Below are 27,400 nucleotides of genomic sequence, written 5' to 3' on the forward strand. Positions count from 1 at the left end.
TCACACACATGCACACACACACTCTGTCACACACACACTCCCATTAACTCTCACACACACACGCTGTCACACACGCTGTCACACATACGCTGTCACACACGCACACACGCTGTCTCACACACGCTGTCACACACACACACACGCTGTCACACACACACGCTGTCACACAAACACACACACTGTCACACACACACACCCACACGCTGTCACACACACGCTGTCACACACACACACACACACGCTGTCACACACGCACACACGCTGTCACACACACACACACGCTGTCACACACACGCACTGTTACACACACATGCTGTCACACTCATGCTGTCACACACACCTGCGCTGTTTCACGCTGTCACACACACACGCTGTCACACACACACGCTGTCACACACACGCTCCCATTAACTCCCATGTACACACATGCTGTCACACACACACTCCCATTAACTCTCACACACACACGCTGTCACACACACGCACACACGCATGCTGTCACACGCATGCTGTCACACACACACGCTGTCACACACACACACACACACTGTCACACACACACACCCACACGCTGTCACACACACGCTGTCACACACACACACACGCTGTCACACACGCACACACGCTGTCACACACACACACGCTGTCACACACACGCACTGTTACACACACACGCTGTCACACACACGCTGTCACACACACACGCGCTGTTTCACGCTGTCACACACACACGCTGTCACACACACACACACAAAGACGCTGCCACACACACACACACACACGCTGTCACACACACACACACACACACACACACACACACACGCTGTCTCACACACACACACACACTGTCACACACGCATACGCATGCTGTCACACATACATACGCTGTCACACACACGCTGTCACACACGCACACGCTGTCACACACACACACACGCTGTCACATGCAAACACGCACACACACTGTCTCACACTCACACACATTCCCATTAACTCACACACATTGTCACACACACACACTCCCATTAACTCTCACACACACATGCTGTCACACACATGCAGACACACACTCTGTCACACACACACTCCCATTAACTCTCACACACACGCTGTCACACACACGCTGTCACACACACACACTGTCACACACGCACTCATGCTGTCACACATGCACACATGCTGTCACACAGATGCTGTCACACACACGCTGTCACACTCAAGCACGCACACACACTGTCTCACACACACATTCCCATTAACTCACACACACACTGTCACATACACACTCCCATTATCTCTCACATACACACACGCTGTCACACACATGCACACACACACACACATTCCCATTAACTCACACACACTGACACACACACTCCCATTAACTCTCACATACACACACGCTGTCACACACATGCACACACACACTCCCGTTAACTCCCACATACACACGCTGTCACACACATGCACACACGCATGCTGTCACACGCTCGCTGTCACACACACGCTGTCACACACACGCACACGCTGTCACACACACGCACGCTGTCACACGCATACACACACTGTCACACACACGCAAGCAGGCACACACACTGTCTCACACACACACACATTCCCATTAACTCACACACACTGTCACACATACACTCCCATTAACTCTCACATACACACACGCTGTCACACACACACTCTGTCACACACACACTCCCATCAACTCTCACACACACACACACACGTCACACACACACACACACACTGTCACACACATGCACACACACGCTGACACACACACACGCTGTCACACACACGCACGCTTTCACTCGCATACACACACTGTCACACACACGCAAGCACGCACACACAATGTCTCACACACACACACATTCCCATTAACTCACACACACTGTCACACACACACTCCCATTAACTCTCACATACACACGCTGTCACACACACACTCTGTCACACACACACTCCCATTAACTCACACACACAAACGCTGTCACACACATGCACACACACACTCTGTCACACACACACTCCCATTAACTCTCACACACACACGCTGTCACACACGCTGTCACACACACGCTGTCACACACGCACACACGCTGTCTCACACACGCTGTCACACACACACACACGCTGTAACACACACACGCTGTCACACACACACACACACTGTCACACACACACACCCACACGCTGTCACACACACGCTGTCACACACACACACACACACGCTGTCACACACGCACACACGCTGTCACACACACACACGCTGTCACACACACGCACTGTTACACACACACGCTGTCACACTCATGCTGTCACACACACATGCGCTGTTTCACGCTGTCACACACACACACGCTGTCACACACACGCTCCCATTAACTCCCACGTACACACATGCTGTCACACACACACTCCCATTAACTCTCACACACACACGCTGTCACACACACGCACACACGCATGCTGTCACACGCATGCTGTCACACACACACGCTGTCACACACACACACACACACACTGTCACACACACACACCCACACGCTGTCACACACACGCTGTCACACACACACACACGCTGTCACACACGCACACACGCTGTCACACACACACACACACGCTGTCACACACACGCACTGTTACACACACACGCTGTCACACACACGCTGTCACACACACACGCGCTGTTTCACGCTGTCACACACACACGCTGTCACACACACACACACACAGACGCTGCCACACACACACACACACACGCTGTCACACACACACACACACGCTGTCTCACACACACACACACTGTCACACACGCATACGCATGCTGTCACACATACATACGCTGTCACACACACGCTGTCACACACGCACACGCTGTCACACACACACACACGCTGTCACATGCAAACACGCACACACACTGTCTCACACTCACACACATTCCCATTAACTCACACACATTGTCACACACACACACACTCCCATTAACTCTCACACACACACGCTGTCACACACATGCAGACACACACTCTGTCACACACACACTCCCATTAACTCTCACACACACGCTGTCACACACACGCTGTCACACACACACACTGTCACACACGCACTCATGCTGTCACACATGCACACATGCTGTCACACAGATGCTGTCACACACACGCTGTCACACTCAAGCACGCACACACACTGTCTCACACACACATTCCCATTAACTCACACACACACTGTCACATACACACTCCCATTATCTCTCACATACACACACGCTGTCACACACATGCACACACACACTCTGTCACACACACACATTCCCATTAACTCACACACACTGACACACACACTCCCATTAACTCTCTCATACACACACGCTGTCACACACATGCACACACACACTCCCGTTAACTCCCACATACACACGCTGTCACACACATGCACACACGCATGCTGTCACACGCTCGCTGTCACACACACGCTGTCACACACACGCACACGCTGTCACACACACGCACGCTGTCACACGCATACACACACTGTCACACACACGCAAGCAGGCACACACACTGTCTCACACACACACACATTCCCATTAACTCACACACACTGTCACACATACACTCCCATTAACTCTCACATACACACACGCTGTCACACACACACTCTGTCACACACACACTCCCATCAACTCTCACACACACACACGCTGTCACACACATGCACACACACACTCTGTCACACACACACTCCCATTAACTCTCACATACACACACGCTGTCACACACACACTCTGTCACACACACACTCCCATTAACTCTCACACACACACACGCTGTCACACACATGCACACACACACTCTGTCACACACACACTCCCATTAACTCTCACACACACACACGCTGTCACACACGCTGTCACACACACGCTGTCACACACGCACACACGCTGTCACACACGCTGTCTCACACACGCTGTCACACACACACGCTGTCACACACACGCTGTCACACACACGCTGTCACACTCAAGCACACACACACACTGTCTCTCACACACACATTCCCATTAACTCACACACACACACTGTCACACACACACTCCCATTAACTCTCACATACACACATGCTGTCACACACACGCACACACACACTCTGTCACACACACACTCCCATTAACTCCCACGTACACACATACGCTGTCTCACACACGCTGTCACACACACGCTGTCACGCACATGCTGTCACACACACACACACGCTGTCACACATGCACACACGCTGTCACACACACGCTGTCACACACACGCTGTCACACACACGCACGCTGTCACACGCACACACACACTGTCACACACACGCAAGCACGCACACACAATGTCTCACACACACACACATTCCCATTAACACACACACGCTGTCACACACACGCATATGCTGTCACACACACACACACACGCACACAGTCACACACACGCACACACACGCTGTCACACACACATGCTGTCACATACACACGCTGTCACACACGCTGTCACACACACGCTGTCACACACTCGCATACACACACTGTCACACACACGCTGTCACACTCAAGCACACACACACCCTGTCTCTCACACACACACTCCCATTAACTCCCACGTACACACATGCTGTCACACACACACTCCCATTAACTCTCACACACACACGCTGTCACACACACGCACACACGCATGCTGTCAAACGCATGCTGTCACACTCATGCTGTCACACACGCTGTCACACACACGCTGTCACACACACGCTGTCACACACACGCCGTCACACGCACACACACACACTGTCACACACCCACTCCCATTAACTCTCACACACACACACACACGTCACACACACACTGTCACACACATGCACACACACGCTGGCACACACACACACACACGCTGTCACACACACGCACGCTGTCACACGCATACACACACTGTCACACACACGCAAGCACGCACACACACTGTCTCACACACACGTTCGCATTAACTCACACACACTGTCACACACACACTCCCATTAACTCTCACACACACACACGCTGTCACACACACACTCTGTCACACACACACTCCCATTAACTCACACACACAAACGCTGTCACACACATGCACATACACACTCTGTCACACACACACTCCCATTAACTCTCACACACACACGCTGTCACACACGCTGTCACACACACGCTGTCACACACACACACACGCTGTCACACACACACGCTGTCACACACACACACACACTGTCACACACACACACACACGCTGTCTCACACACACACACACTGTCACACACGCATACGCATGCTGTCACACATACATACGCTGTCACACACACGCTGTCACACACGCACACGCTGTCACACACACACACACGCTGTCACATGCAAACACGCACACACACTGTCTCACACTCACACACATTCCCATTAACTCACACACATTGTCACACACACACACTCCCATTAACTCTCACACACACACGCTGTCACACACATGCAGACACACACTCTGTCACACACACACTCCCATTAACTCTCACACACACGCTGTCACACACACGCTGTCACACACACACACTGTCACACACGCACTCATGCTGTCACACATGCACACATGCTGTCACACAGATGCTGTCACACACACGCTGTCACACTCAAGCACGCACACACACTGTCTCACACACACATTCCCATTAACTCACACACACACTGTCACATACACACTCCCATTATCTCTCACATACACACACGCTGTCACACACATGCACACACACACTCTGTCACACACACACATTCCCATTAACTCACACACACTGACACACACACTCCCATTAACTCTCACATACACACACGCTGTCACACACATGCACACACACACTCCCGTTAACTCCCACATACACACGCTGTCACACACATGCACACACGCATGCTGTCACACGCTCGCTGTCACACACACGCTGTCACACACACGCACACGCTGTCACACACACGCACGCTGTCACACGCATACACACACTGTCCACACACACGCAAGCAGGCACACACACTGTCTCACACACACACACATTCCCATTAACTCACACACACTGTCACACATACACTCCCATTAACTCTCACATACACACACGCTGTCACACACACACTCTGTCACACACACACTCCCATCAACTCTCACACACACACACGCTGTCACACACATGCACACACACACTCTGTCACACACACACTCCCATTAACTCTCACATACACACACGCTGTCACACACACACTCTGTCACACACACACTCCCATCAACTCTCACACACACACACGCTGTGACACACATGCACACACACACTCTGTCACACACACACTCCCATTAACTCTCACATACACACACGCTGTCACACACGCTGTCACACACACGCTGTCACACACGCACACACGCTGTCACACACGCTGTCTCACACACGCTGTCACACACACACGCTGTCACACACACGCTGTCACACACACGCTGTCACACTCAAGCGCACACACACACTGTCTCTCACACACACATTCCCATTAACTCACACACACACTGTCACACACACACTCCCATTAACTCTCACATACACACGTGCTGTCACACACACGCACACACACACTCTGTCACACACACACTCCCATTAACTCCCACGTACACACATACGCTGTCTCACACACGCTGTCACACACACGCTGTCACGCACATGCTGTCACACACACACACACGCTGTCACACATGCACACACGCTGTCACACACACGCTGTCACACACACGCTGTCACACACACGCACGCTGTCACACGCATACACACACTGTCACACACACGCAAGCACGCACACACAATGTCTCACACACACACACATTCCCATTAACTCACACACGCTGTCACACACACGCATACACTGTTACACACACACACACACGCACACAGTCACACACACGCACACACACGCTGTCACACACACATGCTGTCACATACACACGCTGTCAGACACACTGTCACACACATGCTGTCACACACTCGCATACACACACTGTCACACACACGCTGTCACACTCAAGCACACACACACCCTGTCTCTCACACACACACTCCCATTAACTCCCACGTACACACATGCTGTCACACACACACTCCCATTAACTCTCACACACACACGCTGTCACACACACGCACACACGCATGCTGTCAAACGCATGCTGTCACACTCATGCTGTCACACACGCTGTCACACACACGCTGTCACACACACGCTGTCACACACACGCCGTCACACGCACACACACACACTGTCACACACTCACTCCTATTAACTCTCACACACACACACACACGTCACACACACACTGTCACACACATGCACACACACGCTGACACACACACACGCTGTCACACACACGCACGCTGTCACACGCATACACACACTGTCACACACACGCAAGCACGCACACACAATGTCTCACACACACACACATTCCCATTAACTCACACACACTGTCACACACACACTCCCATTAACTCTCACACACACGCTGTCACACACACACTCTGTCACACACACACTCCCATTAACTCACACACACAAACGCTGTCACACACATGCACACACACACTCTGTCACACACACACTCCCATTAACTCTCACACACACACGCTGTCACACACGCTGTCACACACACGCTGTCACACACGCACACACACTGTCTCACACACGCTGTTCCACACACACAGATGCTGTCACACACACGCACTGTTACACACACATGCTGTCACACACACGCTGTCACACACACACGCTGTCACACACACACACACTGTCACACACACACACCCACACGCTGTCACACACACGCTGTCACACACACACACACACACACTGTCACACACGCACACACGCTGTCTCACACATGCTGTCACACACAGACGCTGTCACACACACGCACTGTTACACACACACGCTGTCACACACACGCTGTCACACACACACGCGCTGTTTCACGCTGTCACACACACACGCTGTCACACACACACACACACAGACGCTGCCACACACACGCTGTCACACACACACACACACACACGCTGTCTCACACACACACACACTGTCACACACGCATACGCATGCTGTCACACACGCACACACGCTGTCTCACACATGCTGTCACACACAGACGCTGTCACACATACGCACTGTTACACACAAACGCTGTCACACACACGCTGTCACACACACACGCGCTGTTTCACGCTGTCACACACACACGCTGTCACACACACACACACACAGACGCTGCCACACACACACACACGCTGTCACACACACACACACACACACACACGCTGTCTCACACACACACACACTGTCACACACGCATACGCATGCTGTCACACACACACATGCTGTCACACACACGCTGTCACACACGCACACGCTGTCACACACACACACACGCTGTCACATGCAAACACGCACACACACTGTCTCACACACACACACATTCCCATTAACTCACACACATTGTCACACACACACTCCCATTAACTCTCACACACACACACGCTGTCACACACATGCACACACACACTCTGTCACACACACACTCCCATTAACTCTCACACACACGCTGTCACACACACACTGTCACACACGCACACATGCTGTCACACATGCACACATGCTGTCACACACACGCTGTCACACACACACACATTCCCATTAACTCACACACACACTGTCACACACACACTCCCATTATCTCTCACATACACACACGCTGTCACACACATGCGCACACACACTCTGTCACACACACACATTCCCATTAACTCACACACACACTGTCACACACACACTCCCATTAACTCTCACATACACACACGCTGTCACACACGCACACACACACTCCCGTTAACTCCCACGTACACACGCTGTCACACACACGCTGTCACACCCACGCACACGCTGTCACACACACAGTCTCAGACACGCACACACACGCTGTCACACACACACGCTGTCACACACACACGCTGTCATACACACGCTCCCATTAACTCCCACGTACACACATGCTGTCACACACACACTCCCATTAACTCTCACACACACACGCTGTCACACACACGCACACACGCTTGCTGTCACACACATGCTGTCACACACGCTGTCACACACACGCATACACACACGCATACACACATGCTGTCACACGCAAGCACGCACACACACTGTCTCTCAAACACACACTCCCATTAACTCCCACGTACACACATGCTGTCACACACACACTCCCATTAACTCCCACGTACACACATGCTGTCACACACACACTCCCATTAACTCTCACACACACACGCTGTCACACACACGCACACACGCATGCTGTCACACACGCTGTCACACACACGCTGTCACACACACGCTGTCACACACACGCACACACACACACACACTGTCACACCCACACTCCCATGAACTTTCACACACACATGCTGTCACACACACTGTCACACACACACACACGTCACACACACACACCCACACACTGTCACACACATGCACACACACGCTGGCACACACACACACACATGCTGTCACACACACGCACGCTGTCACACGCATACACACACTGTCACACACACGCAAGCACGCACACACACTGTCTCACACACACGTTCCCATTAACTCACACACACTGTCTCACACACACACACATTCCCATTAACTCACACACACTGTCACACACACACTCCCATTAACTCTCACACACACACACGCTGTCACACACACACTCTGTCACACACACACTCCCATTAACTCTCACACACACACGTTGTCACACACGCTGTCACACACACGCTGTCACACACGCACACACGCTGTCACACACGCTGTCTCACACACGCTGTCACACACACACGCTGTCACACTCATGCTGTCACACACACGCTGTCACACACACGCTGTCACACACACGCTGTCACACTCAAGCACGCACACACACTGTCTCTCACACACACGTTCCCATTAACTCTCACACACACACGCGCTGTAACACACATGCACACACACTCTGTCACACACACACTCCCATTAACTCCCACGTACACACATGCTGTCACACACACACTCCCATTAACTCTCACACACACACGCTGTCACACACACGCACACACGCATGCTGTCACACACGCTGTCACACACACGCTGTCACAAATACGCTGTCATACACACACTGTCACACGCACACACAAACACACTGTCACACACACACTCCCATTAACTCTCACACACACATGCTGTCACACACGCTGTCACACACACACACTGTCACACACATGCACACACATTCTGACACACACACACACACACGCTGTCACACACACGCACACTGTCACACGCATACACACACTGTCACACACACGCAAGCACGCACACACACTGTCTCACACACACACATTCCCATTAACTCACACACACTGTCACACACACACTCCCATTAACTCTCACATACACACACGCTGTCACACACACACTCTATCACACACACACTCCCATTAACTCTCACACACACACGCTGTCACACACATGCTGTCACACACGCACACACGCTGTCTCACACACGCTGTCACACACATACACACGCTGTCACACACACACGCTGTCACACACACGCTGTCACACACACGCTGTCACACACACGCTGTCACACTCAAGCACGCACACACACTGTCTCTCACACACACATTCCCATTAACTCACACACACACTGTCACACACACACTCCCATTAATCTCACATACACACGTTGTCACACACACTGTCACACACACACACTGTCACACACGCACACACGCTGTCACACAGGCTGTCTCACACACGCTGTCACACACACACACACGCTGTCACACACACATGCTGTCATACTCATGCTGTCACACACACGCTGTCACACACACGCTGTCACACACACGCTGTCACACACACACTCCCATTAACTCTCACACACACACGTTGTCACACACGCTGTCACACACACACACTGTCACACACGCACACACGCTGTCACACACGCTGTCTCACACACGCTGTCACACACACACACACGCTGTCACACACACGCTGTCACACTCAAGCACGCACACACACTGTCTCTCACACGCACGTTCCCATTAACTCTCACACACACACATGCGCTGTAACACACATGCACACACACACTCTGTCACACACACACTCCCATTAACTCCCACGTACACACAGGCTGTCACACACACACTCCCATTAACTCTCACACACACACGCTGTCACACACACGCACACACGCATGCTGTCACATGCATGCTGTCACACACGCTGTCACACACACGCTGTCACACACACGCTGTCACACGCACGCTGTCACACACACGTACACACACACTGTCACACACACACTCCCATTAACTCTCACACACACACACACATGCTGTCACACACGCTGTCTCACACACACACACACGTCACACACACACACACACACAGTCACACACATGCACACACACAATCTATCACACACACACTCCCATTAACTCTTACACACACACGCTGTCACACACATGCTGTCACACACGCACACACGCTGTCTCACACACGCTGTCACACACACACACACGCTGTCACACACACATGCTGTCACACACACGCTGTCACACACACGCTGTCACACACACGCTGTCACACTCAAGCACGCACACACACTGTCTCTCACACACACATTCCCATTAACTCACACACACACTGTCACACACACACTCCCATTAATCTCACATACACACATGCTGTCACACACACGCACACACACACTCTCACACACACACTCCCATTATCTCCCACGTACACACATGCTGTCACACACACACTCCCATTAACTCTCACATACACACACGCTGTCACACACACACACTGTCACACACACACTCCCATTAACTCTCACATACACACACGCTGTCACACACATGCACACACACACTCTGTCACACACACACTCCCGTTAACTCCCACGTACACACGCTGTCACACACATGCACACACGCATGCTGTCACACGCACGCTGTCACACACACGCTGTCACACACACGCACACGCTGTCACACACACACAGTCTCACACACGCACACACGCTCTGTCACACACACACGCTGTCACACACACACGCTGTCACACACACGCTCCCATTAACTCCCACGTACACACATGCTGTCACACACACACTCCCATTAACTCTCACACACACACGCTGTCACACACACGCACACACGCATGCTGTCACAAGCATGCTGTCACACACGCTGTCACACACACGCTGTCACACGCACGCTGTCACACGCACGTACACACACACTGTCACACACACACTCCCATTAACTCTCACACACACACACTCATGCTGTCACACACGCTGTCTCACACACACACACACGTCACACACACACACACACACACACTGTCACACACATGCACACACACAATCTATCACACACACACTCCCATTAACTCTCACACACACACGCTGTCACACACATGCTGTCACACACACACACACGCTGTCTCACACACGCTGTCACACACACACACACGCTCTCACACACACACGCTCTCACACACACGCTGTCACACTCAAGCACGCACACACACTGTCTCTCACACACACATTCCCATTAACTCACACACACACTGTCACACACACACTCCCATTAATCTCACATACACACATGCTGTCACACACACGCACACACACACTCTGTCACACACACACTCCCATTATCTCCCACGTACACACATGCTGTCACACACATGCACACACACACTCTGTCACACACACACTCCCGTTAACTCCCACGTACACACGCTGTCACACACATGCACACACGCATGCTGTCACACGCACGCTGTCACACACACGCTGTCACACACACGCACACGCTGTCACACACACACAGTCTCACACACGCACACACGCTCTGTCACACACACACGCTGTCACACACACACGCTGTCACACACACGCTCCCATTAACTCCCACGTACACACATGCTGTCACACACACATTCCCATTAACTCTCACACACACACGCTGTCACACACACGCACACACGCTTGCTGTCACACGCATGCTGTCACACACGCTGTCACACACGCTGTCACACACACGCATACACACACGCTGTCACACGCAAGCACGCACACACACTGTCTCTCACACACACATTCCCATTAACTCACACACACACTGTCACACACACACTCCCATTAATTCCCACGTACACGCATGCTGTCACACACACACTCCCATTAACTCTCACACACACACGCTGTCACACACACGCACACACGCATGCTGTCACACTCATGCTGTCACACACGCTGTCACACACATGCTGTCACACACACGCTGTCACACACACGCACACACACACACACTGTCACACACACACTCCCATTAACTCTCACACGCACACACATGCTGTCACACACACTGTCACACACACTGTCACACACACACACACGTCACACACATGCACACACACGCTGGCACACACACACACACACACACATGCTGTCACACACACGCACGCTGTCACACGCATACACACACTGTCACACACATGCAAGCATGCACACACACTGTCTCACACAAACACATTCCCATTAACTCACACACTCTGTCACACACACACTCCCATTAACTCTCACACACACACACGCTGTCACACACATGCACACACACACTCTGTCTCACACACACACTCCCATTAACTCTCACACACACAGGTTGTCACACACGCTGTCACACACACGCTGTCACAGACGCACACACGCTGTCACACACGCTGTCTCACACACGCTGTCACACACACACGCTGTCACACACACACGCTGTCACACACACACACTGTCACACACACGCTGTCACACACACGCTGTCACACACACGCTGTCACACTCAAGCACACACACACACTGTCTCTCACACACACATTCCCATTAACTCTCACACACACACACGCTGTCACACACACGCACACACACACTCTGTCACACTCACACTCCCATTAACTCCCACGTACACACATGCTGTCACACACACATTCCCATTAACTCTCACACACACACGCTGTCACACACACGCACACACTCATGCTGTCACACGCATGCTGTCACACACGCTGTCACACACACGCTGTCACACACACGCTGTCACACGCACACACAAACACACTGTCACACACACACTCCCATTAACTCTCACACACACACACACACATGCTGTCACACACGCTGTCACACACACACGTCACACACTCACACACACACTGTCACACACATGCACGCACATTCTGACACACACACACACACACACACGCTGTCACACACACGCACGCTGTCACACGCATACACACACTGTCACACGCCCGCAAGCACGCACACACACTGTCTCACACACACACATTCCCATTAACTCACACACACTGTCACACACACACTCCCATTAACTCTCACATACACACATGCTGTCACACACACGCACACACACACTGTCACACACACACTCCCATTAACTCCCACGTACACACATGCTGTCACACACACACACATTCCCATTAACTCACACACACACTGTCACACACACACTCCCATTATCTCTCACATACACACACGCTGTCACACACATGCACACACACACTCTGTCACACACACACATTCCCATTAACTCACACACACACTGTCACACACACACTCCCATTAACTCTCACATACACACACGCTGTCACACACGCACACACACACTCCCGTTAACTCCCACGTACACACGCTGTCACACACACGCTGTCACACCCACGCACACGCTGTCACACACACAGTCTCAGACACGCACACACACGCTGTCACACACACACGCTGTCACACACACACGCTGTCATACACACGCTCCCATTAACTCCCACGTACACACATCCTGTCACACACACACTCCCATTAACTCTCACACACACACGCTGTCACACACACGCACACACGCTTGCTGTCACACGCATGCTGTCACACACGCAGTCACACACACGCATACACACACACATACACACACGCTGTCACACGCAAGCACGCACACACACTGTCTCTCAAACACACATTCCCATTAACTCACACACACACTGTCACACACACACTCCCATTAACTCCCACGTACACACATGCTGTCACACACACACTCCCATTAACTCTCACACACACACGCTGTCACACACACGCACACACGCATGCTGTCACACGCATGCTGTCACACGCACGCTGTCACACACACACTGTCACACACACGCTGTCACACACACTGTCACACACACACACACACTGTCACACCCACACTCCCATTAACTTTCACACACACATGCTGTCACACACACTGTCACACACACACACATGTCACACACACACCCACACACTGTCACACACATGCACACACACGCTGGCACACACACACACACATGCTGTCACACACACGCACGCTGTCACACGCATACACACACTGTCACACACATGCAAGCACGCACACACACTGTCTCACACACACACACATTCCCATTAACTCACACACTGTCTCACACACACACACATTCCCATTAACTCACACACACTGTCACACACACACTCCCATTAACTCTCACACACACACACGCTGTCACACACATGCACACACACACTCTGTCTCACACACACACTCCCATTAACTCTCACACACACACGTTGTCACACACGCTGTCACACACACGCTGTCACACACGCACACACGCTGTCACACACGCTGTCTCACACACGCTGTCACACACACACGCTGTCACACACACGCTGTCACACACACGCTGTCACACACACGCTGTCACACACACGCTGTCACACTCAAGCACGCACACACACTGTCTCTCACACACACATTCCCATTAACTCTCACACACACACACGCTGTCACACACACGCACAAACACACTCTGTCACACACACACACTCCCATTAACTCCCACGTACACACATGCTGTCACACACACACTCCCATTAACTCTCACACACACACGCTGTCACACACACGCACACACGCATGCTGTCACACACGCTGTCACACACACGCTGTCACAAATACGCTGTCATACAAACACTGTCACACGCACACACAAACACACTGTCACACACACACTCCCATTAACTCTCACACACACATGCTGTCACACACGCTGTCACACACACACACTGTCACACACATGCACACACATTCTGACACACACACACACACACGCTGTCACACACACGCACACTGTCACACGCATACACACACTGTCACACACACGCAAGCACGCACACACACTGTCTCACACACACACATTCCCATTAACTCACACACACTGTCACACACACACTCCCATTAACTCTCACATACACACACGCTGTCACACACATGCACACACACACTCTGTCACACACACACATTCCCATTAACTCACACACACACTGTCACACACACACTCCCATTAACTCTCACATACACACACGCTGTCACACACGCACACACACACTCCCGTTAACTCCCACGTACACACGCTGTCACACACACGCTGTCACACCCACGCACACGCTGTCACACACACAGTCTCAGACACGCACACACACGCTGTCACACACACACGCTGTCACACACACACGCTGTCATACACACGCTCCCATTAACTCCCACGAACACACATTCTGTCACACACACACTCCCATTAACTCTCACACACACACGCTGTCACACACACGCACACACGCTTGCTGTCACACGCATGCTGTCACACACGCAGTCACACACACGCATACACACACACATACACACACGCTGTCACACGCAAGCACGCACACACACTGTCTCTCAAACACACATTCCCATTAACTCACACACACACTGTCACACACACACTCCCATTAACTCCCACGTACACACATGCTGTCACACACACACTCCCATTAACTCTCACACACACACGCTGTCACACACACGCACACACGCATGCTGTCACACGCATGCTGTCACACGCACGCTGTCACACACACACTGTCACACACACGCTGTCACACACACTGTCACACACACACACACACTGTCACACCCACACTCCCATTAACTTTCACACACACATGCTGTCACACACACTGTCACACACACACACATGTCACACACACACCCACACACTGTCACACACATGCACACACACGCTGGCACACACACACACACATGCTGTCACACACACGCACGCTGTCACACGCATACACACACTGTCACACACATGCAAGCACGCACACACACTGTCTCACACACACACACATTCCCATTAACTCACACACTGTCTCACACACACACACATTCCCATTAACTCACACACACTGTCACACACACACTCCCATTAACTCTCACACACACACACGCTGTCACACACATGCACACACACACTCTGTCTCACACACACACTCCCATTAACTCTCACACACACACGTTGTCACACACGCTGTCACACACACGCTGTCACACACGCACACACGCTGTCACACACGCTGTCTCACACACGCTGTCACACACACACGCTGTCACACACACGCTGTCACACACACGCTGTCACACACACGCTGTCACACACACGCTGTCACACTCAAGCACGCACACACACTGTCTCTCACACACACATTCCCATTAACTCTCACACACACACACGCTGTCACACACACGCACAAACACACTCTGTCACACACACACACTCCCATTAACTCCCACGTACACACATGCTGTCACACACACACTCCCATTAACTCTCACACACACACGCTGTCACACACACGCACACACGCATGCTGTCACACACGCTGTCACACACACGCTGTCACAAATACGCTGTCATACACACACTGTCACACGCACACACAAACACACTGTCACACACACACTCCCATTAACTCTCACACACACATGCTGTCACACACGCTGTCACACACACACACTGTCACACACATGCACACACATTCTGACACACACACACACACACGCTGTCACACACACGCACACTGTCACACGCATACACACACTGTCACACACACGCAAGCACGCACACACACTGTCTCACACACACACATTCCCATTAACTCACACACACTGTCACACACACACTCCCATTAACTCTCACATACACACACGCTGTCACACACACACTCTATCACACACACACTCCCATTAACTCTCACACACACACGCTGTCACACACATGCTGTCACACACGCACACACGCTGTCTCACACACGCTGTCACACACATACACACGCTGTCACACACACACGCTGTCACACACACGCTGTCACACACACGCTGTCACACACACGCTGTCACACTCAAGCACGCACACACACTGTCTCTCACACACACATTCCCATTAACTCACACACACACTGTCACACACACACTCCCATTAATCTCACATACACACGTTGTCACACACACTGTCACACACACACACTGTCACACACGCACACACGCTGTCACACAGGCTGTCTCACACACGCTGTCACACACACACACACGCTGTCACACACACATGCTGTCATACTCATGCTGTCACACACACGCTGTCACACACACGCTGTCACACACACGCTGTCACACACACACTCCCATTAACTCTCACACACACACGTTGTCACACACGCTGTCACACACACACACTGTCACACACGCACACACGCTGTCACACACGCTGTCTCACACACGCTGTCACACACACACACACGCTGTCACACACACGCTGTCACACTCAAGCACGCACACACACTGTCTCTCACACGCACGTTCCCATTAACTCTCACACACACACATGCGCTGTAACACACATGCACACACACACTCTGTCACACACACACTCCCATTAACTCCCACGTACACACAGGCTGTCACACACACACTCCCATTAACTCTCACACACACACGCTGTCACACACACGCACACACGCATGCTGTCACATGCATGCTGTCACACACGCTGTCACACACACGCTGTCACACACACGCTGTCACACGCACGCTGTCACACACACGTACACACACACTGTCACACACACACTCCCATTAACTCTCACACACACACACACATGCTGTCACACACGCTGTCTCACACACACACACACGTCACACACACACACACACACAGTCACACACATGCACACACACAATCTATCACACACACACTCCCATTAACTCTTACACACACACGCTGTCACACACATGCTGTCACACACGCACACACGCTGTCTCACACACGCTGTCACACACACACACACGCTGTCACACACACATGCTGTCACACACACGCTGTCACACACACGCTGTCACACACACGCTGTCACACTCAAGCACGCACACACACTGTCTCTCACACACACATTCCCATTAACTCTCACACACACTGTCACACACACACTCCCATTAATCTCACATACACACATGCTGTCACACACACGCACACACACACTCTCACACACACACTCCCATTATCTCCCACGTACACACATGCTGTCACACACACACTCCCATTAACTCTCACATACACACACGCTGTCACACACACACACTGTCACACACACACTCCCATTAACTCTCACATACACACACGCTGTCACACACATGCACACACACACTCTGTCACACACACACTCCCGTTAACTCCCACGTACACACGCTGTCACACACATGCACACACGCATGCTGTCACACGCACGCTGTCACACACACGCTGTCACACACACGCACACGCTGTCACACACACACAGTCTCACACACGCACACACGCTCTGTCACACACACACGCTGTCACACACACACGCTGTCACACACACGCTCCCATTAACTCCCACGTACACACATGCTGTCACACACACACTCCCATTAACTCTCACACACACACGCTGTCACACACACGCACACACGCATGCTGTCACATGCATGCTGTCACACACGCTGTCACACACACGCTGTCACACGCACGCTGTCACACGCACGTACACACACACTGTCACACACACACTCCCATTAACTCTCACACACACACACTCATGCTGTCACACACGCTGTCTCACACACACACACACGTCACACACACACACACACACACACTGTCACACACATGCACACACACAATCTATCACACACACACTCCCATTAACTCTCACACACACACGCTGTCACACACATGCTGTCACACACACACACACGCTGTCTCACACACGCTGTCACACACACACACACGCTCTCACACACACACGCTCTCACACACACGCTGTCACACTCAAGCACGCACACACACTGTCTCTCACACACACATTCCCATTAACTCACACACACACTGTCACACACACACTCCCATTAATCTCACATACACACATGCTGTCACACACACGCACACACACACTCTGTCACACACACACTCCCATTATCTCCCACGTACACACATGCTGTCACACACACACTCCCATTAACTCTCACATACACACACGCTGTCACACACACACACTGTCACACACACACTCCCATTAACTCTCACATACACACACGCTGTCACACACATGCACACACACACTCTGTCACACACACACTCCCGTTAACTCCCACGTACACACGCTGTCACACACATGCACACACGCATGCTGTCACACGCACGCTGTCACACACACGCTGTCACACACACGCACACGCTGTCACACACACACAGTCTCACACACGCACACACACGCTGTCACACACACACGCTGTCACACACACGCTCCCATTAACTCCCACGTACACACATGCTGTCACACACACACTCCCATTAACTCTCACACACACACGCTGTCACACACACGCACACATGCATGCTGTCACACGCATGCTGTCACACACGCTGTCACACACACGCTGTCACACACACGCATACACACACGCTGTCACACGCAAGCACGCACACACACTGTCTCTCACACACACATTCCCATTAACTCACACACACACTGTCACACACACACTCCCATTAATTCCCACGTACACGCATGCTGTCACACACACACTTCCATTAACTCTCACACACACACGCTGTCACACACACGCACACACGCATGCTGTCACACTCATGCTGTCACACACGCTGTCACACACACGCTGTCACACACACGCTGTCACACACACGCACACACACACACACTGTCACACACACACTCCCATTAACTCTCACACGCACACACATGCTGTCACACACACTGTCACACACACTGTCACACACACACACACGTCACACACATGCACACACACGCTGGCACACACACACACACACACACATGCTGTCACACACACGCACGCTGTCACACGCATACACACACTGTCACACACATGCAAGCACGCACACACACTGTCTCACACAAACACATTCCCATTAACTCACACACTCTGTCACACACACACTCCCATTAACTCTCACACACACACACGCTGTCACACACATGCACACACACACTCTGTCTCACACACACACTCCCATTAACTCTCACACACACAGGTTGTCACACACGCTGTCACACACACGCTGTCACAGACGCACACACGCTGTCACACACGCTGTCTCACACACGCTGTCACACACACACGCTGTCACACACACACGCTGTCACACACACACACTGTCACACACACGCTGTCACACACACGCTGTCACACACACGCTGTCACACTCAAGCACACACACACACTGTCTCTCACACACACATTCCCATTAACTCTCACACACACACACGCTGTCACACACACGCACACACACACTCTGTCACACTCACACTCCCATTAACTCCCACGTACACACATGCTGTCACACACACATTCCCATTAACTCTCACACACACACGCTGTCACACACACGCACACACTCATGCTGTCACACGCATGCTGTCACACACGCTGTCACACACACGCTGTCACACACACGCTGTCACACGCACACACAAACACACTGTCACACACACACTCCCATTAACTCTCACACACACACACACACATGCTGTCACACACGCTGTCACACACACACGTCACACACTCACACACACACTGTCACACACATGCACGCACATTCTGACACACACACACACACACACACGCTGTCACACACACGCACGCTGTCACACGCATACACACACTGTCACACGCCCGCAAGCACGCACACACACTGTCTCACACACACACATTCCCATTAACTCACACACACTGTCACACACACACTCCCATTAACTCTCACATACACACACGCTGTCACACACACACTCTGTCACACACACACTCCCATTAACTCTCACACACACACACACGCTGTCACACACATGCACACACACAATCTATCACACACACACTCCCATTAACTCTCACACACACACGCTGTCACACACACTCTGTCACACACGCACACACGCTGTCTCACACACGCTGTCACACACACACACACGCTGTCACACACACGCTGTCACACACACGCTGTCACACACATGCTGTCACACTCAAGCACGCACACACACTGTCTCTCACACACACATTCCCATTAACTCACCCACACACACTGTCACACACACACTCCCATTTACTCTCACATACACACATGCTGTCACACACACTCTCTGTCACACACACACTCCCATTAACTCTCACACACACACACATGCTGTCACACACATGCACACACACAATCTATCACACACACACTCCCATTAACTCTCACACACACATGCTGTCACACACACGCTGTCACACACGCACACACGCTGTCTCACACACGCTGTCACACACACACACACGCTGTCACACACACGCTGTCACACACACGCTGTCACACACACGCTGTCACACTCAAGCACGCACACACACTGTCTCTCACACACACATTCCCATTAACTCACACACACACACTGTCACACACACACTCCCATTAATCTCACATACACACATGCTGTCACACACACGCACACACACACTCTGTCACACACACACTCCTATTAACTCTCACACACACACATGCTGTCACGCATACACTCCCATTAACTCTCACACACACACGCTGTCACACACACGCTGTCACACACACGCTGTCACGCACACACGCTGTCACACATGCACACACGCTGTCACACACACGCTGTCACACACACGCTGTCACACACAGATGCATGCTGTCACACACACGCTGTCACACACACGCATACACTGTCACACACACACGCACACAGTCACACACACGCACACACACGCTGTCACACACACATGCTGTCACATACACACGCTGTCACACACACGCTGTCACACACACGCTGTCACACTCAAGCACACACACACACTGTCTCTCACACACACATTCCCATTAACTCACACACACACTGTCACACACACACTCCCATTAACTCTCACATACACACACGCTGTCACACACACGCACACACACACTCTGTCACACACACACTCCCATTAACTCCCATGGACACACATGCTGTCACACACACACTCCCATTAACTCTCACACACACACGCTGTCACACACATGTACACACACATGCTGTCACACACACGCTGTCACACACACGCTGTCACACACACACTCCCATTAACTCCCATGTACACACATGCTGTCACACACACACTCCCATTAACTCTCACACACACACGCTGTCACACACATGTACACACACATGCTGTCACACACACACTGTCACACACACGCTGTCACACACGCTGTCACACATACGCATACACACGCTGTCACACACACGCACACACACACGCTGTCACACACACACTCCCAATAACTCTCACACACACACACACATGGTGTCACACACACACATGCACACACACATTAACACACCACCTTTCACCTGCACACACACGTACCCTTACTCTCTCACACACACACACTCTCGCACACACTAGCACTCTGTCTCTCAGACATACACATACACATACTCTCACACGCACTCTGTCTCTCACAAACACACTCACATTCATACACAGACACACACACACACATACACTTACTCTTGCACACTCCCACATACTCTCACACACTCAGGCACACTATCTCACACATCTCACACACACACATACTCTCATGCACGCTCTCATGCCCTCTCCCTCTCCCCCTCGCGTGCGCCCACACCCTCACACGCAAACACTCACACGCAAACACTCACACGCAAACACTCACACGCAAACACACACAGTCACATCACACATTCTCTCTCTGATTCACACTGTCTCACACCCACACCCTCGTTCACCCACACCCTCACCCTCACCCTCACGCCCACCCACTTGCCCCTCGTACACTCACACCCCTGCACACCCTGTGCAAGTGCACAGAGACAAAGCAGGAGAGACAGGCAGCCCTCGCTGCTGTTAGGGCCAAAAACTAGCCCAGTGCAAATCTGAACTGTCAGCGTCTGACCTGCAAAACCCAGGTGATGTGGGTGGGGGGGGGTGTTGATGCTGGGGATAGGATTTGAAATGGTTCAAGGGGCTGAATGGCCTCACTCCTGTTACACTAAGACTGTACGCTGCTATCCCACTCTCTCTCTCTCCCCAGTTTGTGAAGTGTGGTTTTGCCGGCTCGAATTTCCCGGAACACATCTTCCCAGCACTGATCGGACGGCCAATCGTCCGCTCGACTGCCAAAGTGACAGCATCAAGATCAAGGTAACCGGAGCATCTGGTGCAACCGGCAGGTTCTGGAGAGCTTCACTCTGTATCTAACCCCGTGCTGTACCTGTCCTGGGAGTGTTTGATGGGGACAGTGTAGAGGGAGCTTTACTCTGTATCTAACCCCGTGCTGTACCTGTCCTGGGAGTGTTTGATGGGGTGTTGATGTGTGTCGGGATGTCCGACAGGATCTGATGGTGGTGATGAGGCGAGTGAATTTCGCTCGATGCTGGAGGTGAATTTTCCGATGGAGAATGGGATTGTCCGGAATTGGGATGATATGAAGCAGCTTTGGGATTACACGTTTGGGCCTGAGAAACTGGACGTTGACCCTCGCAACTCTAAGATTCTCCTGACTGAACCTCCCATGAATCCCATCAAGAACCGGGAGAAGGTCATCGAGCTAAGGGCAGGGTCAGGGTCAGGGTCAGGGGTCATGTGTCAGGTCAGAGCCCGAGGGCATCCAGTGTCCAGCTTTGGGGACCGGTGCGGAGCGAGTCTTCCTGCGCACCACTCTCCCTCTGTCACATCAGCCATGTAATTGTGTGTTCCTCTAGCCTGGCTATTGGGCAACATGCAGCATCACAACCAGGACTATTGGGCAACATGCAGCATCACAACCAGGACTATTGGGCAACATGGGGCATCGCAACTGGGGCTATTGGGCTACCTGGAGCATCGCAACCGGGGCTATTGGGCTACCTGGAGCATCGCAACCGCGGCTATTGGGCTACCAGGGGCATCACAACCAGGGCTATTGGGCTACCAGGGGCATCACAGCCGTGGTTCTCCTTTGAACCACATCCTCTAGGCAGTGACTGCCCCCCCCCACCCCCCCCCGGCTCAGACTGGTATATGGGTGTGTGTGTGGCGGGTGGGGTTCGGGTGGGTTTGAGGATGTGGTTGCTACGCTCTGCTGTGATGCCACCAGAGTGGATCAGCCCCCTCACTCTGAGCTTTGGAAAGGCAGGTGTTTAGTTTGTGGAGGTGAGGGTGTGAGAAGGGGGGGGGATTTATCTAACTTTGTATCTAACCCCGTGCTGTACCTGTCCTGGGAGTGTTTGATGGGGACACTAGTCTGCCTCCAGATGTAACTGTTTAATTAAGCTATTGGTTTACTAAGTCTGTCCACCATATTACAAGGCACAAGTCAGGAGTGTGATGGAATACTCCCCACTTGCCTGGATGAGTGCAGCTCCCACAACGCTCAAGAAGCTCAACACAGTCCAGGACAAAGCAGCCCTGTTTGATTGGCACCACATCCACAAACATTCACTCCCTCCCCCACCGACACACAGTAGCAGCAGTGTGTGTACCATCTACAAGATGCACTGCAGGAACTCACCAAGGCTCCTTAGACAGCACCTTCCAAACCCACGACCACGACCATCTAGAAGGACAAAGGCAGCAGACACATGGGGAACACCCACCACCTGGAAGTTCCCCTCCAAGCCACTCACCATCCTGACTTGAAAATATATCGGCCGTTCCTTCACTGTCGCTGGGTCAAAATCCTGGAACTCCCTCCCTAACAGCACTGTGGGTGTACCTACACCACATGGACTGCAACAGTTCAAGAAGACAGCTCACCACCACCTTCTCAAGGGGCAACTAGGGATGGATAATAAATGCTGGGCCCAGCCAGCGACACCCACATCCTGTGAATGAATTAAAAACCCTCTCCGCCATCACCTGTGTTCCCTGGGGATGGTTCCGGCCACTGTCTGGTTCCCCAGTCCATTCCGGTCTGGCACATTGGCTCTCGCTTGATGCTGTGTATAACCAGCTGGCCAGACTGTGGGACTGATGGGCTGAATGGCCTCCTGGTGTGCGATATGGCTTTTGGGAACGATTTACTCTCTCTTGTTTGGAGTTGATGAACTCAGTGCTGCTGTTGGTGGAATTTTTTTTGGGGGGGTGAAGTGGCTGGAGATTTTACCCCCCACCATCCCCCCAACCCCCACCACTCACTCTGTCTGGTCGAGTCTGTGTTTCTGATGTGGTTACAGCTGTTCACACTCTTCCTCTCTCTCTCTCCCTCTCTCTCCCCCCCTCTCTCTCTCTCTCTCCCTCTCTCCCTCTCTCCTTCTCTCCCTTTCCCCCCCTCTCTCTCCCTCTCTACCCCTCTCCCCCTCTCCCTCTCTGCCCGTCTCTCCCCTCCTCTCTCTCTCTCTCTCTCTCTCTGTGGAAGAAATTGAAGATCTGGATTGAGGATCCCCCCTGCAGAAAGCACATGGTGTTCCTGGGAGGTGCTGTGCTTGCCGATATCGTGAAGGACAAGGAGAATTTCTGGGTGACCCAGCAGCACTCTGAGGAGAAGGGGATGTGTGTCCTGGAGAAACTTGGTGTCACTGTGAGATAGGAGACTCCCTGTGACCATCAGCACCTCTCGCCCTCTCCCTGTCACCCACACATGCAACATACACACACATGTATGTGGAACACACCTGCTTGTGCACAGCGCTGCACATAAAACATGTACATATGTACACACCTGTGCACACAACAAATATGCGCTCATGAAATACGTGCACAC

General features: G+C 52.2%; 1 protein-coding gene across 1 annotated transcript in view; it reads left to right on the forward strand.

The window, feature by feature from the left end:
* Positions 1 to 25,661, forward strand: part of LOC121274748 (actin-related protein 2-A-like) — a 108,500-nt gene extending 82,839 nt beyond the window's left edge. Inside the window, exons 2-4 of the mRNA XM_041182091.1 lie at positions 24,752 to 24,855; positions 25,051 to 25,309; positions 25,422 to 25,661. Of these exons, the coding sequence (XP_041038025.1) occupies positions 24,752 to 24,855; positions 25,051 to 25,309; positions 25,422 to 25,661 (603 nt within the window). The remainder of the gene's footprint in view (positions 1 to 24,751; positions 24,856 to 25,050; positions 25,310 to 25,421) is intronic.
* The last annotated feature ends 1,739 nt before the right edge of the window (positions 25,662 to 27,400 follow it).

Source organism: Carcharodon carcharias (assembly GCF_017639515.1).
Source record: "Carcharodon carcharias isolate sCarCar2 chromosome 37 unlocalized genomic scaffold, sCarCar2.pri SUPER_37_unloc_5, whole genome shotgun sequence".
Classification (NCBI taxonomy): Eukaryota; Metazoa; Chordata; class Chondrichthyes; order Lamniformes; family Lamnidae; genus Carcharodon; species Carcharodon carcharias.